This window comes from Rhinoderma darwinii, chromosome 13 (assembly GCF_050947455.1).
Source record: "Rhinoderma darwinii isolate aRhiDar2 chromosome 13, aRhiDar2.hap1, whole genome shotgun sequence".
Lineage (NCBI taxonomy): Eukaryota > Metazoa > Chordata > Amphibia > Anura > Rhinodermatidae > Rhinoderma > Rhinoderma darwinii.
In genome coordinates, this window is record NC_134699.1 from 26,466,631 (window position 1) to 26,484,428 (window position 17,798).

Below are 17,798 nucleotides of genomic sequence, written 5' to 3' on the forward strand. Positions count from 1 at the left end.
ATCTACCATAGAGACGAGAGAAGCATCTAGCATAACCGCCCCGGAAGTCCACGAGTGACCATCTTAGAAGAGGGCACTCCAGAAAAGAGAGGAATTTCGGTTGTCATGGACACAGGGACGCCTTAAAGGCGCACAAACCTAAATATAAACCACTTTTAATTCTGTCACTGTTCCTATTCCAGTATTGTAATCTGGTTTGTCAGGAATTATGTGATCATTTTTATACTGAGATAGGCAGGCTCAGTGCTTGGAGCCCTACCAATGAAAACTTATGACATGTCAAAAGTTTTCTGAAACTTTAGTTATCTTTTAACTAATTGAGAGGGCCACACATCACATTCAGCCTGGACAAGGGGTAGGCGTACACACATGTAATGATCTTTTAAGGAATTATCCCATGTGGATAACGCGTTTTAGCAGGAAGCCCCCTGGGAATCAGCTGATCACAGTGAGGCTGATGTTTCTAACCCCGGCAGAATAGCTATTATCACAGAGGAAAGCTGAAGACAGCAGCTCAGAAATGTAGTATTAGGTCTTATTCACACCAACGGGATAATCGGCCGTGTGACGGCCATTTTGTTAACGGCTGTCACGCGGCTGCAATCAAATTAATGTACGTCTATGGGGCTATTCAAAAGGCCATTTTTTCAACAGACCGTGTGAACGGCCTGTGAAAAAAATAGGATTTGTCCTATTTTTGTCAATTTTTACGGATACCTCAATAGACTCAAGTCTATGAGGGATCTGTGAAATCGAGCTTCACACGGATGCAAATCGGCTGTGAAAAACGTCTGTTTTTCACAGCCGATTTGACACCCATTCATGTGAATAAGTCCTTACACAAGGAAAGGAGAACTATGTCATTTCTGGTTGCATTGAATCCACCAGGACGGGAGTTGATCTTTCAGTGCCTCACCACACTTGCTCATATAGGAGGGTCCCAAGCCGGAGATCCCCTCTATGTTGTCCATATCTACTTATGGGGTACATTGGCAGGGGTTTTTCTGATGGGACAATCCCTTTAAAGAGGTGTAAACAGTCCCTATGTATATTCCCTAGTAGGACATATGGGTGTAAAAGATGGGGGCCCAGATCTGAACAGCTAATGACTGGAAGATTTCTGATTAGACGAGGGAATATGGCGGCAACAAATGATAATCTTTCCCTCAGGTAGATGTGGCCGATCCACAGAAACCCAACGATTTATCGAACAACGAGCGTTGCACACTACTTCAAATGGCAATTATTTCTTACATTCGAACAATTATACAAACATTTGTATGATAATCGCTTCATCTAACCAGGGCAGACATATAATAGACGTGATCTGAATGTAAGATTCCTTCATTATATAAATTGTGTGGCATCGCAACAATCGTATTAGACAGCTACAACGATGGAAATCTTCAACTGGCTCCAGAAAGACTACAGTAGTATGGCAGTTTCATAACTACAAAAGGATTTCTAAATTCTCAACATGTTTTTGTCCCGACTGGTGCCGGTACCATCAATGAGGGTCAGCATAGTACCATCGTGTCACAAGACAACATAGCTCTATAAACAAAGAAGTGGTTCTCCTATAGCAGAGGTGTTCCCTTGTAGCCATCTGTAATGTTCGGGCAGGTGAATAAATATTGGGGGTGGGGTGCAAAAATTGTAGTTACATGTGTTAATCTGAGCCTCATGCACACCACCGTAGCCGTGTGCACGGCACGTGATTACAGCATGGACGGCCGCAGAGTGCCATCTGCAATTCACGGATAGTGAACGCATTGATTTCAATGAGCCCAGACCGCAAATCCGGACCGTATAATGACTTGTCCTATTTTTTGCGGTCTAGGCTTCCGGTCAATGCACAGACCATGGAAACCATGGTCATGTACATGGGCCCATAGAAATGAATGGGTCCGCAATTCATCCGCATTTGTGCGGATGAATTGCGGATGCAAAAACACGTGTGCATGAGGCCTAAATGTATAACTAGTTGCATTGATTGTTATTCATAATTACAGATATGTGACATGTATCTGACCACTGGTGCATAGAGCCGGAATGTAAGGAGCGCACAAGGGGGAACCTTCCCTCAAGGGACTTCACCACCTTGTAGTCCTAGGGGGCGTACACCACTTTTTTCTCTCCAGCTCTTCTCAGACACTCCCAGCGTATGCGAAAGATAGATCATTCACTGTGAGGTACATTCACTTTACTGATTGCAAACTTTTAATAGACGCTCATGTGTGTATGAAACTGTTCACGTTACCTTTATTTCAATGTCGTTTCAATGTCGCATGTACGTTTTTTTTAAAATGTTTTTTACATTATCATATAATTTTATTGTGCAATAGTAGTGAATGAGGAAATTAGATCATGACATGTAGAGAATATGCTGAGACTCAGGAGCCGCCGGTCTCTTATCCAGCATCAGTGTCATCTCCAATGTTCTGAACGTTCCAGTGATTGGGTGTCTTCTCTGCTTGTGCCGCTAGGTGGCGATGCGTCCGCGCGTCGCTCAGGTCCTCTCGTTTCCTCTGTTTGGCAGGAAGCAGGAAGCGTCTGTTACTTGTATCCTGGTTATTACCGAGGAGAAGGTACGTGCCGCTGTCATAGTGACCGCGAGATCCCCGTTATTTCTGTATTGTGTACTGGTCATGGAGATGACGTGTGGTGAGGAGCTGTACCGGAATTCCAGGCGGTAATAGAGGTAGTCCTCACTTAGGGGCAGATACGAGGCTGTATCACTTCAGTAGCTCCGTTGTCTGTGGGTGTCCTCCCTATAATAAATGGAGGGGGCACAGTTTGTCGCCATGGTATAGGTTGAGTATTGTGACACATTGCCATTTAAAGTGAGAGCTGCAATGCCCCCACAATAGGGACAGCGGTAGCACCCCCTATATGGTGGTTGGACGCTGCCCCCTGCCGTATTTGTGCCAGGCGCTGCCCCCTCCCGTATTTGTGCCAGGCGCTGCCCCATCCCGTATTTGTGCCAGGCGCTGCCCCCTCCCATGTGGGTGACAGGCCCTGCCCCCTCCCGTGTGGGTAACTGGCCCAGTGCCCCAGTATGTGTGGCACACGCTTTGCCCTATATGAGTGCCAGATACAGTCCCCTTGGTATAAGTGACAGGCGCAGCTTTCACCATATGTTTGACCGCTGCAGTCCACCGTATGCGCGCCAGATGCAGCTCCTGCCATGTGAGTGACGGGCGCAACTTGCACAGTGTGAGCGACAAGCGCAACTCGTGCCCTGTGAGCGACGGGCACAGCTGCCACCGCCTGGGTGACTTGCTGCCCCTCCCGTATGAGTGACAGGCCCAGTGCCCCGAGTACGTGTGCCAGGCGCAGTTCCTCCTGTATGAGTGACAGACGCAGCTCCCACCTTATGAGTGACTGGCTGCCCCCTCCCAGTGCCAGGCTCATCACCTGATATGAGTACCACATACAGTTCTCCCGATATAAGTGCCAGGCGCAGCATTTACCGTATGAGTGACAGGCGTAGCACCCCTCGTATGAGCGACAGCTATAGCTCCCCCGTATTGAGGAATAGGCATAGCTCCGCGTAATAAGCGACAGGCGCAGCCCCTGTAAGAGTGACTTGTGAGGAGAGTCTCGGGCTCTGAGTTCTTTGCTATGAACCTTCATGTATTTTGCTTTCTTCTCTAGAAAAATGGGGAAAAGCTGCAAGGTGGTGTTGTGTGGACAACATTCTGTAGGTAAAACCTCCATCTTGGAGCAGCTGCTCTATGGAAATCACGTAGTAGGTAAGTAAAGGAAGTAACGGAACATTTACTGTCATGTGAGGTCCATGTATGTGATGGAGCAGATCCCACCAGAAGACCGGAAGACGTGGAGCTGTATGTTCTCCTCATGGCGGTATAGTTTTTCTTCTGGTGCTTCTTCTTCCTGGCAGGACAGAGGGCATTAAGTGTTTGTGCATGCCAGACATCAGACACTCATAGACACTGGATGATCTGTCCATATATATCGAGATCTACATATAGTTTAATGTCCATAGCGAAAGATGGACAAATATTAACCATGGAAAGCTCATATATTTTACTTGGGTTCCCCTATAAAAATGTATTGCTCATTTGTTTCTCTCTAATCGTCTTATAGGATCAGACATGATAGAGACTCAGGAGGATATATACATTGGATCCGTTGAGACAGACCGTGGTGTACGGGAACAGGTTCGCTTCTATGATACACGGGGCCTAAGGGAGGGAGCCGAGCTCCCCAAACATTGCTTCTCAGGAACTGACGGATACGTTCTGGTGTACAGTGTGGACAACAAGGACTCCTTCAAACGGGTAGAGGCCTTGAAGAAAGAGATTGATAGATCCAAGGATAAGAAGGAGGTATAATGATCTCAGTCCACAGGATATGCAATAAATGTCTGAGAGATACAAGTCCCAGCTCTTGGGCCCACACCTATATCGAGAGCAAGGGTCACCGTGTGCAGCAGCCTCTTGCCACAGATGGGGACTAGTGGAAAGGGGGACGGGTATTACTCTATGGGAGCTACGGAAGCAGCTGAGCAGCACTGGCACAGATGTTTCCGTAACTCCCATTGAACAGAATGGAGAGCCGCACGCATGCGCTGCCCCCTCTCAACTAGTCGCTGTATGGAATCTGTGCCCAGCGGCCGCCGCACTATGCCTATCGGGGTGTCGGTACCCTTGTTCTCGATAAAGATAATTTGGGGGGGAAAAAAAGCATATAGTTTCAAAGTCTCAAAGAACCACTTTAAATTTCTGTCTGTTTTATCAACCTTACCTGGCATTTTTCCTTTATACTATAAATTCCAATTTTAAGCCATTTTATTGATTGTATCATGGAAGTGTAGATCTAGCGACTCCCTAATTTAAAGAGGTCGTCACCTCTCCTGACATGTCTATTTTTGTGAATATATGGACCGTGACATCAGGGGCTACTCCTGGAGCGGAATTCCCTGCCAGAGCGTCGGCACTCTGGCCGGAGACTACTCTTCTAGAGATAATCACTGACGTCACTGTCCACATATGGACTGTGGCATCAGGGGCTCCTCCTGGAGGGAATCCCCGGCCACAGCATCGGCAATGCTCTGGCTGGGGATTCCGTTGCTAGAGAGAGTTACAATGGCGCTATCTACAGGGGAATGGGGGTAGCACCATCTACATGGTGCGCTGTGTTGCGCCATTTACAGGGGGTGCTGCATGGTGCCAGCTACAGGGGGTGTGTGGCACTATATACAGAAGGCACTGGCATTATCTACACATGAAATTCATCTGTTTTTTAAAAATCTGGCAGAAACTGGAACACGGAGACAGAACAGATGCTAAACAGAAGTAAAAAAGGGACCGAGATGGCGGTTTTTAACAGCCGACACCCTTTTGTGTGAATAAAAACAGCAGTCCCTATGTGGTGTGGGGTGGGTAGGAGATGCGGGGTGGGTTTGGGTAGTGGTAAAGGCGCCAAAAACGTCCTGAAGTTAGGGCTAGTGTTTTGGCGTCTTTGCAGGCTCCCATGTCCGCTTCGAAAATCTGATCCGAGGTCAGTGGACAGTCTCTCTTTCTCTCTCTCTTTCTCTCTCTCTCTCTTTCTCCCCCCCCCCCCCTCTCCCCCAGAACGGGATCCTGAACAGACACAAACTCACAAGAACGGAAAACAGAGGTTTCTGTTTCCATCACCATTGATTTTAATGGTGACTCATCCGGTGCCCATGGTTTCCGTTTGTGTCTGTTGTGCACCGGACCCTTCATTTTGCCGGAAGCCATAGAGCAGTCGACTGCGTATAGTTGGTATACTTTTATTAACTTAATCCAGTATGGGACATACCACAAGAGTGTAGCAGCTTGAAGAATCTAACTTGTTTGTGGTGTTTTGTGTTTCTTTGCCTTACACATTTTGCAGCCCATTGACTTACTTCTCTGTTCACTTATTAGGTCACTATTGTTGTTTTGGGGAACAAATGTGACCTTCAGGACCAGAGACGCATGGACCACGATGCAGCTCAGCAATGGGCCAAGGGTGAAAAGGTGAAACTGTGGGAAGTGTCGGTGGGTGAGAGGCGTACCCTGATCGAGCCTTTTGTTTTCCTGGCTAGTAAAATGACACAGCCCCAGAACAAATCAGCCTTCCCTCTAAGCCGGAGGAACAAGGGCAGTGGCTCTTTGGACAACTAGATGTGGACGACTTCTTGAAGGAAAGTTACACTGGAGACTGAGCATCACTGCATGCAGCACCCTCACACATTCACGGCCAGCTCCTCTGCCTTCTGCTGGGTGCCACATTGAGGATTTGCACCAGTTGGTCACCTCATCCATGCACATACATGTGACTAATGATATTACTTATTATTTTCTTCTAGAAGTCTCTGTTCTGGGAAGGAGTTTTCCATCCGTTCATGATCTGTGGGGGTTTAACACCCGAACCCCGCACCGATTAGCCGCATCGGCTGCCTCCGAGCATCGGACGTCCATGCCGGAAGCAGTAGACTCCGGTCATGGAATAGCGGCTGAGCTGTAGTACTGCAGCTCTTCTTCTATTCAAGTGAATAGGAGCACTTCTGCAGCACGGCCGCTATACAATGTACAGAGACAACTGCTTCCGGCTCCGTACATTGCATACTGTGCAATAACATCCGGTGCGCGCAGACAACCGAAGCAGCTAATCGGTGCGGGGTCCGGGTGTTGGACCTGCACCGATCAAATACTGATGACCGATCCGGTGGATAGGTCATCAGTTGTCGGGTGGTGGACAACCCCTTTAAAGACTTGTATATCTTGCATTCTGACAACACACACATGCTCTACCCACGTAAACCTCACTGTGTCTGTATTTAGACTATAGTGAAGTGCCGTTCCTATATAAATTATATAGGTAGCAAAAGATGGATATTGGTGATCTCTCTCTAATAACTTATGGTATTAACAGAGAGGCACATGAAATTATTATAAATAAGAAATGGAGAAGTGGGTAACAACCAAGATTTTTGCCAGTTTTACTTTTCTTATATGAGATGCTTTTAAATACCATGTTCTTCACCCACGGTTTACATGGCCCAATGACGCATCATCAATGACACTAAGCTAGACAAGACTTATCTCTGAAATGGGCATTTAAACAGGTTCTCTGTTTAATATAAATGTGGCTTAAAGCCTTTGTTCACATTTTATATACGCTGCATCATAGTCCAGAGCTGCAGTCACAATTCTGCTGGTTGCTATTGGTAACAGTCTACAAACTTGCTGACAAACACATCCCTAAAAGTTTAGCGGAGCTCTTCTAATGTAGTTGGAGAGAACGTGTCTCCTACAACAGATTACCGTTCAGTTCATGGTGTAAAGACTACGCTTTCTAGAAAGGAAATCACCAGAACGAGCTCTGTGCGGACATAGTTTGCAAGGAATGCAGGGAGATTTCAGCTCTGAAGCCTAAAGAATTCTGAATCCAGCTCTGGACTATAGAGGTATAAAATAAGTAATTCAGTATATTTACAAAGTTACTCAACTTTTTATGTAGACTAATTCTGTATGTAAAATGTTTCAGGGCGACCATGCACAAAGAGTGTCTACCAGGTCTACGTGGCTTATGGGAGATAAAGGTCAATACAATGATTTACAATTTCCAAGACATAGAGAAGTATTGCAGCTCCTTAATATGTTCCTGCAGTAAAAATCCACAGCTAGAGCTGGGAGCAAGATTTCCCGGAAGGCTACAGATGTTTTCAGTCTGTTTATGGACCGGCTATAGGCCTATATAAATGGCTTGCAGTAAAGCCTTTAGTGACCACCTCTAGGAATTAGATTGCCCTATGGCTGATGTTTTCTGGGTGCAGATTGCTTCTGTATCTATTACAGTTCCCTATTATATTGCTTGTGCAGCTCCCGGCCTGGACGTTCACTTTATACCACTTGCCGACATTCCGATCTATAGAATAGAACTATTCCACATATCTTTGATGAATTCATAGTAAAGTAAAAAATGACAAAACAATGTAGATATCCTTTTATAGTAAATGACTTGTAATCCAGAAAAATACACATATGTATGAAATGAATATCATTCCGATAACACTGAAATATTTGTCTCTATGAAGAATGTTTAGTTGGCGCTCTGCTTTACCTTCTGTGTATTTTTGTGAGGTGTTCATGATTATGTTACACACTGTCTATACGGCTGTCTATGATATTATTCTAATTATTTAGAGAGAACCTATTCTTAAAAAAAAATTAAAGGGTTATTCCCATCTCATAAAGTCATGGTATATCCCTTATAATCAGTTGGGGTCCGACCTTGGGATCCCCTCGATTTTTAAAGAGTGGCGCTCCTGGCCACCCAGCTGTGCAGGGAACTGCAAGTGGCCCCATTCACTTGTGGCCGGGGAGCGATGTGAAGGGAAAAACAGTAAAGGGGCCACAGCACTAAAGCAGTGCTGTGGTTCCTTAATGCTCTGGATGAGTGGCCGTTGAAGAGTTTAGGCCCCGCTCTCCTAAAGTGATTGCATATCCGAGATATGCCATCACATTATAATATGGGAATACCCCTTTATAGCAGTGTTTTAGATGTAGTGCAACCACAAAAGCATCAAAACTGCTTATTTTATTTATTTTCCTTCCCTGCTGGGGTACATCTTCCGTGTCCATGCTTGTGGAGTGCAGGGACTCTTCCTGGTGTAATTTAAGAGCTGTGCTCTGGGCCAGTCACAGTCCCCTGATCCTCTCCCCCTGATCCTCTCCCGCTCAACCTGTTCCACTGAAACATTGAGGGAGATTCTGCAGCTACCTCTCCCTCCTCTCCTCTGCTTCTTGTCTTCTATTTACCGTTTTACACTAGATGGATTTTTTTGTGTGTGAGGAGGTTTCTGAACATTTACAGAGCGTCTGCAGGGAAAAGGTTGACAACAGGCTGTTGGAAGGTAAGAAAGATATAACTTTTCATGTATTTACATGAACTACAGATTAATGCAAAAAGATTTAAATATTTAGTGATATTTTCGCTTTAATGCATTTAACTATAGCTTCGCTTTAACCTGCATAACTAGTTAGGGCTTGTCCACACGTAACAGAATTGCTGCGGAAAATTTCTGCAGCAATTCCGTTGAAAGTGGCAGGCATTCCACTGCGGAAAAAACGCACCCATTTCCTGAGTTTTTTACTGCAGAAAACGGTGCGTGTTTTGCGGTGTTTTTCTCAATGTTGAGAGATGGTGAAATCTCCTCTGAAAAACGCAGCAATTCAGTCCACTTTCCGCAGCAGGAATTGACATGCTGCGGTATAAGGAATACGCACCACAGGTCAATTTCTGGTCAGAATTTTTACGCAGCGTGTGGATGACATTTGTTAAATCTCACCCACTATGCTGCTAATGTATTTTCCGGATGGAAAATACGCAGCAATTCCACTACGTGTGGACAAGCCCTTAAGGTGGCTATAAGCACGTCAACTATTTGGTCCATGTAATAAGTAGTGAACGATCCCTACCAGTCATCAGTATGTCTATGGGAACATGGAGAAATACAGAAGACACAGCTCTGCCTATTTGTTTAATATATTTTCTTTTAAGAATTCATTTTAGTGATGTTTATTGTGTAACATTTGTTATAAAAGTTGCATTTATAAAATCCATTCCACACATTCACTTGTTTTGCCTTTTCTTTTAAGAGGACGGGTTGTTTTAGACATCAAAATGACTTCCAATAACTAAAGTCAGAAAGGGTCCTCACCGACCTCTGCAGAAGAACCAATGTATTTCTACATGCCGGTGGTCACCAACTTGTGGCTCTCATGCTGTATCGAAACTACAACTCCCTGTACATGATGTAGTTTGGCTACAGCTGGAGAGCCAGAAGTTGAAGATTGTTGCTATACGTTATAAGGGGGACTGTGCAGGATCCATCCAAGGCGAAACTGGGTTATCGCCGTATTGACCCAAATGATGCCATACTATGGGGGGGGGCTTATCTTCAGGAAATAACTTTTGGTTTTGCCCAGAGATTCCTTTTGATTGTCCTTGTAATTCGCAATTTAAAGGTAATCGCTCAACAGGTTTATGCTGCCCTATCTAGGGCAGAGTCCCGGATTCCAGCGTTTGGTCACTTACTTGGCAATAATTTGTCGGTTTTATAAAATCGCTTTATCTCCTGCAGTCTGTATTCATGAGCTGTCGCTACCCTGACGCTGATAGACAGCTTTCTCTCCATACTGTGCATAGCTAGCTGCAGCTCATGAATAATCGACGACTACATAACACGCTCAGTAGTCTTTGATATTCATGACCTGGGCCTCGCCCTACCCACCCGCAGCGGATTGGCAGCTTTCTCCCTATGCACAATATGGGGAGAAAGCTGTAAATCAGCGGAATAGCCACAGCTCATGAATACGGGTATTACAGGAGAATTATCAGTAAAAATCTGATGAAGGACTAGAACAGTTTGAGCTGTAGATTTGCATGTGCAATATAAGCCAGTAGCAGTTCGGAGATCTTGGCATAGACATTGCAGCTGGTAGATACAGCGTCCCATTGTGACTCAGTGGTAAAAGTAATGCTTGCACTATAGGGGGACTTGGTGACGTAGACAGAGACCATTATTATCATTGAATTCTGGCCTTCTGAATGCTGGACACAGATGAAGGGGGCAGCTGTTCCTCGTGCCGGCATATCCTGCCTAAAGGCTAAACTGAGTCATTCCGGTAAAGTAGTAATGAAATGTAAGAGACGCACTAAGGAATGATGAAAGCAAAAATAAACCCAGCTGTGAAGTAACAGCTCAAAATTATGTCGACCGCTTGTATCTTCTAAGAAATAATGCAATGCTAAAGATTTCTTATCAAATATTTATTTTATTTATATTTTCATTTGTCTGGATACATCCAAAAATATTCAATAAACAGTCGCCTAAGTCTGGAAGGAAGAGGAGCAAAAATGGGTCACTCAAACAGCATCGCCGTATAATGTAGACAGCAGAGTTAGGTAAACATGTCACTTGAAACACTGTTGTGTAGTGCCACCTGAAGCAAGAGATGATGACATTATAGCTCCCCCTGTTGGACACAACCCAAACCACCGGGAGGATAATACTGGATTTACAGAAGTTCTACATTATGATAGGCTTGGTGGATGGAGATGACCTGCATGTCTTAGGCTTCGTTCACATCTGCGTCAGGGCTCTGTTCTGGTGTTCTGTCGGAGCTTCCCGTTTGCATCACCATTGATTTCAATGGTGACGGATCGGGGGTACAAATGGTTTCCGTTTGTCTCAGTCGTGCAAGGGTTCCGTTGTTTTGACGGAATGAATAGCTAGTTTGTTTTATTGATTCTGTCAAAACGACGGAACCCTTGCACAACTGAGACAAACGGCAACAATTTGCACCAGATCCGTCACCATTGAAGTCAATGGTGATGCAAACAGAAACCTATGGGGGCCGTTCCGATGGCAAGCTCTGACGCAGATGTGAACAAAGTCTAAGAAGCATCGTTCACACGTCTGAGAGTAGGCTTTCCAGTTCAGGGACTCTTTGTGCTTATGTAGAACAATCTAGATCACAAACAAAGCTACACAAAACCATAAAATGCCCAGCAAGGTATATGGATAACGACTTGGCTCATGGAAAGGCTCTGAGGTGTGACATAAGCACAAGGGAAGGTCTACCTTTTAGTTTTAGTCCACAGCTTCACTTTCAAAGTTAATTGCATATACAGTACACAAACCCTATTTGGTATCAGTGAAGCGAATGCTTCCGCCGCTGGGCCATTTCAGGCAATAACTCAACTACAACATAGAACTCTTTCACATATGACAGTATATGTTTACATATACAGGTACTCAATCTTTGAGACACCAGACTATGATTGTACAACACTGGACAATCAATATCCTGAATGATGTCATGCTATAAAGTGCTCCAGTTTGACCAATTACTTGCCTTATCCCTTTCAAAGTAATAAAACGTATAAAATTGCAAATAAATAGAAATAGATTTTTTTTACACAGTTGTATGGCATGGTACCTAGTATTAGATGGATAACTATTAGGCTGGGTTCACACAACCTATTTTCAGACGTAAACGAGGCGTTTATGCCTCGTTTTACGTCTGAAAATAGGGCTACAATATGTCGGCAAACATCTGCCCATTCATTTGAATGGGTTTGCCGACGTACTATGCAGACGACCTGTCATTTACGCATCCTCGTTTGACAGCTGTCAAACGACGACGCGTAAAAATACAGCCTCGTCAAAAGAAGTGCAGGACACTTCTTTCAGACGTAATTTGAGCCGTTCTTCATTGAACTCAATGAAGCACAGCTCAAAATTTACGGCTGTCAGAGAAGCCTCGTAAAATGCGAGGAGGAGCATTTACGTCTGAAACGAGGCAGCTGTATTTTGCTGAAAACAGTCTGTCTTTTCAGACGTAAAAGCCTGCTACCGTGTGCACATACCAGACAGTGCAAAATACGTCTGAAATTAGGTCCTGAATTTCAGACGTAATTGCTCATACTCGCATTTTTCGCGGCGTCCATTACGGACGTAATTGGAGCTGTTTTTCAATGGAGTCAATGAAAAACGGCTCTAAATACGTCCCAAGAAGTGTCCTGCACTTCTTTTCACGAGCTGTCTTTTTTACGTGCCGTCTTTTGACAGCAATGCGTAAAATGACAGGTCGTCGGCACAGTACATCGTAAAACCCATTGAAGGTAATGAGAGATGTTTGTCGGCGTAATAGAGCCGTTTTTTCAGACATAATTCGGGGCGTAAAACGCCCGAATTACGTCTGAAACTTGGTCGTGTGAACATACCTTTAGTCTTCTGGATTGCTAAAACTTCCATGTGCCATTTAAAGTATACTTATTACCTCCAATGGAAATAGTAAATGTGTGGTTTAGATCAATAACGAAAATCATTTACATTTATGTGCGTATAAGGCTGGGTTCACAGGTCACGGTTAAAATTTGCCTTTTTGCCGGCACGGCATCACAAAACGGCACAGTTTTGTCATGGTCGCAGCAACAAAACAAAAAAAACGTACTTTGGCCGAGATGAGTGAATCCAGCCTTAAAAGTCCCTTAATGAAGTCAATACATATAAGAATTTATAGGCTGTGTTCTAATGAATACCAGCCTATACCACAAAGTAACTGCCTCTATGAATTATCTTTAACATTTGTGCATAGCTTGTCTTTAAAATTGAAGAATGTGAATACTGTGCCTCCTTATGTCATTCTCTACCAATATAGCAGCATGGTTTTGATGACTCATCAGTTGATTTATTATTAATTGATCCTTGATTATTACTTGCCTATGCATTCTCCATATTGCACTGTGCTTTGTGCCAGAGTGTCCCTAAAACAAGGTTACGATTGTTGCAACTAGTAGGAAATATTTGACCAGATAGATTTTCCTTGGAGCATTGTCCTATTTGCACTCTAAGTATTCTTAAGAACTGCAAGTACATGTACATGTACTTCTCATAACACCAATATGGCTATTTTCAGGTGTATGTGGGCCCTTGGGCAGCAGAGAGCCCTTTTGTACCCTGTATATAGCATATTTAGCCAGATCACAATGGGCCCTCCAAGCTAAATTGGCCTTGGCATCTGCCCAAGGTTCCCTGGTGGTAGACAGGCAGCTTGGAGCACTTGCAGACATATAGATTTTTAGACCCACACATTTTGCTGTTTTTTGTGAATGATTTCATGTATTTAAAATTCTGTCAAAAAAATATAACCACAATTAACGGAGCTGTTTTTAGGAATTTGCCACCAGGTGTATCATGCTACAAGATGCTCCTAGAATGACTCCTACAGATACAATATATATTTTGTCTTCCTTCTTAAATATTTGCCTTTACCTACTGTATATATACAACTCAGCATTTTATATTGCACGCGTCTTTAGCTCCGGCCCTGTAACATTTACAGAATTGTAGGTGGCACCTAAAGAGAGTCATTTATCTTCATTTGGATGTATAAATACTATTACCTGTACAACAGCAGCAAACCCAACAAAAGGTAAAATGATTGATCCCTGTGGTACTTGTGTTCTAAAATCTTTCCACCAGCCTCTACTGTATATGCAGAAGGAGCCAAATGGCTTTCAGTAAAGCAGCTTATATTGTTCTATACAAAAGCACCTGCGGGCTTAAAATCGCACAATTCTCGAAATAAGTGGGACCCCTGTAGAGAGGTACACAATTATTGTTACTTCTGAGGGAGCAGCAGAGATCCGTCAATGCTACAAAAGAACTAGAATGAACTTTCCAATTCTGGATTTTTCACCCTCTAGAGTCTAGACCCTTCACAATAGATTTATATTGGGGATGGGGGATTGTTTTATGTATCTGCCCTCCATCCTGCAGTGTTTGTACAGTCTACTCTTCTTTCAAAGTCCTATTCTATATATCCTGTTGTGTTTGAATGTAATGTCTTCCTTTGTCTAGGCTGTTAATAGTTTTAGGTCAGTTCTATGGTGATCTAGGTTCGGGTGTTGTGGCTGTAATATATATTAAACTAGCCGTACATAGTTACTTCTGTCCTGGTGTTCATGTTGGACATGAGAAGCTTGGCTTTATTGGTTTATACCCTTATTAAACTGTTTTACATCTACGCTTATATATCATTGCACAAATAAGGCTCGATCATGGTGGAACATAGGAGATCAGGGGTAGGTTTTATTTCTCTTTTAGGTCCATGGTTTCTTAGGGTATGTTCACAGGGCCTATTTTCAGCCGTTTTTCGGGCCATAAACGCCCCGAAGAACGGCTAAAAATGCGGGGGCTGAACGCCTCCAAACATCTGCCCACTGATTTAAATGGGAAAAACGGCGTTTCCATTTTAAAAAACGGCTGTGTAAAATATGCCTCGTAAAAAGAAGTGAATGTCACTTCTTGCGCCGTTTTTGGAGCTGTTTTTCATTGACAATAGAAAACCAGCTCCAAACAGGCCGCAAAAAACGCTAGTTGCTTAAAAAAAATGGCTGAAAGTCAGGAGCGGTTTTCCCTTAAACAGCTCCATATTTTCAGCCGTATTTTGTTAAACGTGTGAACATACCCTAATGGTGTGAGGTTGTGAAATGGCTGCATGAGATGGGATTACACCTAGGTCTAATGTCGTGAGCTTGTGATATACCACATTTTCATATTATACATTATGATGGATGACCAAATATTAACTTTTTTCAGTATTATGTTTATATTAATAACTTTGCTTATTAGGATCACAGTTTGGCAACAAAGGCATTGTATGTGACTATATCAGGAGCGTTTGAAGCCTATTTAACCCCTTAATGACCAGCCTATTTTGGACCTTAATGACCAAGCTATTTTTTACGTTTTTCAATCGTCGCATTCCAAGAGCTATAACTCTTTTATTTTTGCGTCGACATAGCTGTATAAGGTCTTGTTTTTTGCGGGACATTGTATTTTTTAATAGCACCATTTTGAGGTACATATTATTTATTGATTAACTTTTATTAACTTTTTTTGGGGGGAGGAATAGAAAAAAATCTGAAATTTCGCCACTTTTTTGCGTCCTAAATCTACGCCGTTTACCGTGTAGTATAAATAACACAATAACTTTATTCAACGGGTTGTTACGATTGCAACGATACCAAATTTGTATAGTTTTTGTATGTTTTACTACTTTTACACAGTAAAAACGCTTTTTTTTCAAAATGATTTTTTGTGTCTCCATATTTGAAGAGCCGTAACGTTTTTATTTTTTCGCCGATGCGGTTGTATGAGGGCTTTTGTTTTTGCGGGAAGACTTGTAGTTTTTATTGGTACCATTTTGGAGTAGATGCGACTTTTTGATCACTTTTTAATCACATTTTTTTAAAGTTCGGATTCCCAGAAAACAGCAATTTTTCTGCCGTTTTTTATTTAATTTTTTACGGTGTTCACCGTGCGGGTTAAGTAATGTAATAGCTTTATAGTCGGGGTCGTTACGGACGCGGCGATACCAAATATGTGTAACTTTTTTACTTTATTTTGGTTTTTCAATAGTAAAGCAGTTTGTAAGGGGAAAAAGTGGGTTTTTAATTTTTCACTTTTTTTTTATTAACTTTATTAAACTTTTTTACTAGTCCCACTAGGGGACTTGAATATGCGATTCTGCGATCGCTATTATAATACACTGCAATACTTTTGTATTGCAGTGTATTATGCCTGTCCGTTTAAAACAGACAGGCATCTGCTAGGTCATGCCTCCGGCATGATCTAGCAGGCATTCATTACAGGCAGACTTGGGGGCCTTTATTAGGCCCCCGGCTGCCATTAGAGACACAGACACTCGGCGATCGTATCGCCGGGTGTCGGTGGGAGAGAGAGAGAGCTCCCTCCCTCTCTCCAAAACTACTCCGATGCGGTGCTCGCTATTGAGCACCGCATCTGAGGGGTTAAACAGGTGAGATCGATACTAATATCGATCTCACCCGGCAGAGCAGGGACGCCCCCAGCCCTCAGCTGCCTCTAGCAGCTGAGAGCAGGGAGATTTGACAGCTCCCTGCTCTGTTTACTTATTCTGATGCCACGACGTAAAAAGTCTATGGCATCGGAATAAGGCCCGTTAGTGCCCGACGTAAAAACACGATGGGCCGGTCACGAACGGGTTAAACCAGTGCAAAAATGTTTACTATAAAATACAATGAAAACCTTCCATACCAAGCATATTGGGCCTTTGTGCTTACATTATATACTTTTGGCTTCTCTCAAATACTTAGAATTTAATACAGGATTCTTTAATTTGCCAATCGTTTGGACTCCTTCTCATGTGAAGGTAGCTAGGTCTACCATATCTGGGTGTAAGAATGTGATGCGGTGCCCTATACACGGGGAAAAAAAATCACAGGGTGTGCTTTTCGGGACTATGACTCTTTGACCTTGGTTATACTCCAGTTCTTTCTAAGCCCTACTGGCATATTACACGTTAACATCATTAATCACAATGTTATTGCTATTAATTCCCCATGTGATCACTCTCCTGACCCACCAGGGAGATTTGGGCCTATTTCTCCCAAATAATTGCCTACTGGCCCCAGTGCAATGGAAGATAAGACCACCACTGCCTTTGCCACCATCCTTAAAAACAGTCTGACATGGGCAACTATGGCTGTCCATCCTAGTCTGTTAGCAGTATGGCTTGGATAGCTAACTCCAATGTCCAAGATGGTGGATGTGCTTTGGATTATGAGCGAAGCAACAATGATATATATTTTGATGCCTCTTGGAGGAGGCAGCTTTGCGGTCCTTACAGCTTCACCTTTATAATGTTCTCTGTAGTCCTGCAAGTTATACCAGGCTAATAAGGAGCAAACATAATGGGCGCAGGAGAAGGCCGCAGAGCAGACGGAAGGCTTCGAAAAAGAGCTGGTCCAAGCAGTGGAGTCTGGAAGAGAGCACCAGGACGAAGAGTAAGAGGGCCTGGAAGCGTGCAGACGGTCGGCGTGAGGTGACTTGGAAGAAAACGAGCAGCAAAAGTCTTAGTCAGCTGTTTATGTAGAGCCAGTCTGGTCTGCAAAACATTAAACAATATACAAGAATAAAGGCTCGGTTCTTATTTTACACCATGTGTGACCAGTCTAAAATTGACCTATAGATTAGATTATTGATGTGAACGCCGGCCACCCAAGGCATCATATGGGGCTTCAGGTGAACTCCAAACTCCAGTTTCCAATTTGGCATCATTAATATTTAGAAAGTACTACCAGGCAGCACTACAGATATCCCCACATATAGGCCAGTAGCTTCATATTCTGACTGGATTTATTGATTTTTAAAACAAAAAAAATATGGGGCTTCACAGAAAACGACTAGGCTGAGTCGAAATTGT

At 43.5% G+C, this 17,798-nt stretch overlaps 2 protein-coding genes across 3 annotated transcripts in view; one reads left to right on the forward strand and one right to left on the reverse strand.

Moving 5' to 3' along the window:
* Positions 1–14: 14 nt before the first annotated feature.
* Positions 15–9,611, forward strand: NKIRAS2 (NFKB inhibitor interacting Ras like 2). 2 transcript variants are annotated; one of them, XM_075845770.1, is made up of 6 exons: positions 15–1,623; positions 2,013–2,192; positions 2,487–2,588; positions 3,658–3,755; positions 4,111–4,352; positions 5,919–9,611. In XM_075845770.1, exons 4-6 carry the CDS (start codon positions 3,662–3,664, stop codon positions 6,156–6,158), a joined length of 576 nt encoding a protein of 191 aa, XP_075701885.1. In that variant the 5' UTR covers positions 15–1,623; positions 2,013–2,192; positions 2,487–2,588; positions 3,658–3,661; the 3' UTR covers positions 6,159–9,611. The 2 variants fall into 2 exon arrangements, with proteins under 2 accessions (XP_075701885.1, XP_075701886.1); XM_075845771.1 differs by lacking the exons at positions 15–1,623; positions 2,013–2,192; positions 2,487–2,588 and adding an exon at positions 2,651–2,701.
* Positions 9,612–10,841: 1,230 nt separating this feature from the next.
* The window catches only part of ZNF385C (zinc finger protein 385C), a 180,227-nt gene continuing 173,270 nt past the window's right edge, over positions 10,842–17,798 (reverse strand). The window contains exon 9 of the mRNA XM_075845274.1: positions 10,842–17,480. Within this exon, the coding sequence (XP_075701389.1) occupies positions 17,268–17,480 (213 nt within the window). The 3' untranslated portion in view covers positions 10,842–17,267. The remainder of the gene's footprint in view (positions 17,481–17,798) is intronic.

What these genes read in the sequence shown, in the direction of transcription:
- NKIRAS2 (XM_075845770.1), top strand. Translation starts at nt 3,662, where the DNA reads ATGGGGAAAAGCTGCAAGGTGGTGTTGTGTGGACAACATTCTGTAGGT. An exon ending in CTATGGAAATCACGTAGTAG is followed by an intron (nt 3,756 to 4,110) that starts GTAAGTAAAGGA and finishes ATCGTCTTATAG; the next exon opens with GATCAGACATGATAGAGACT. An exon ending in GATCCAAGGATAAGAAGGAG is followed by an intron (nt 4,353 to 5,918) that starts GTATAATGATCT and finishes TTCACTTATTAG; the next exon opens with GTCACTATTGTTGTTTTGGG.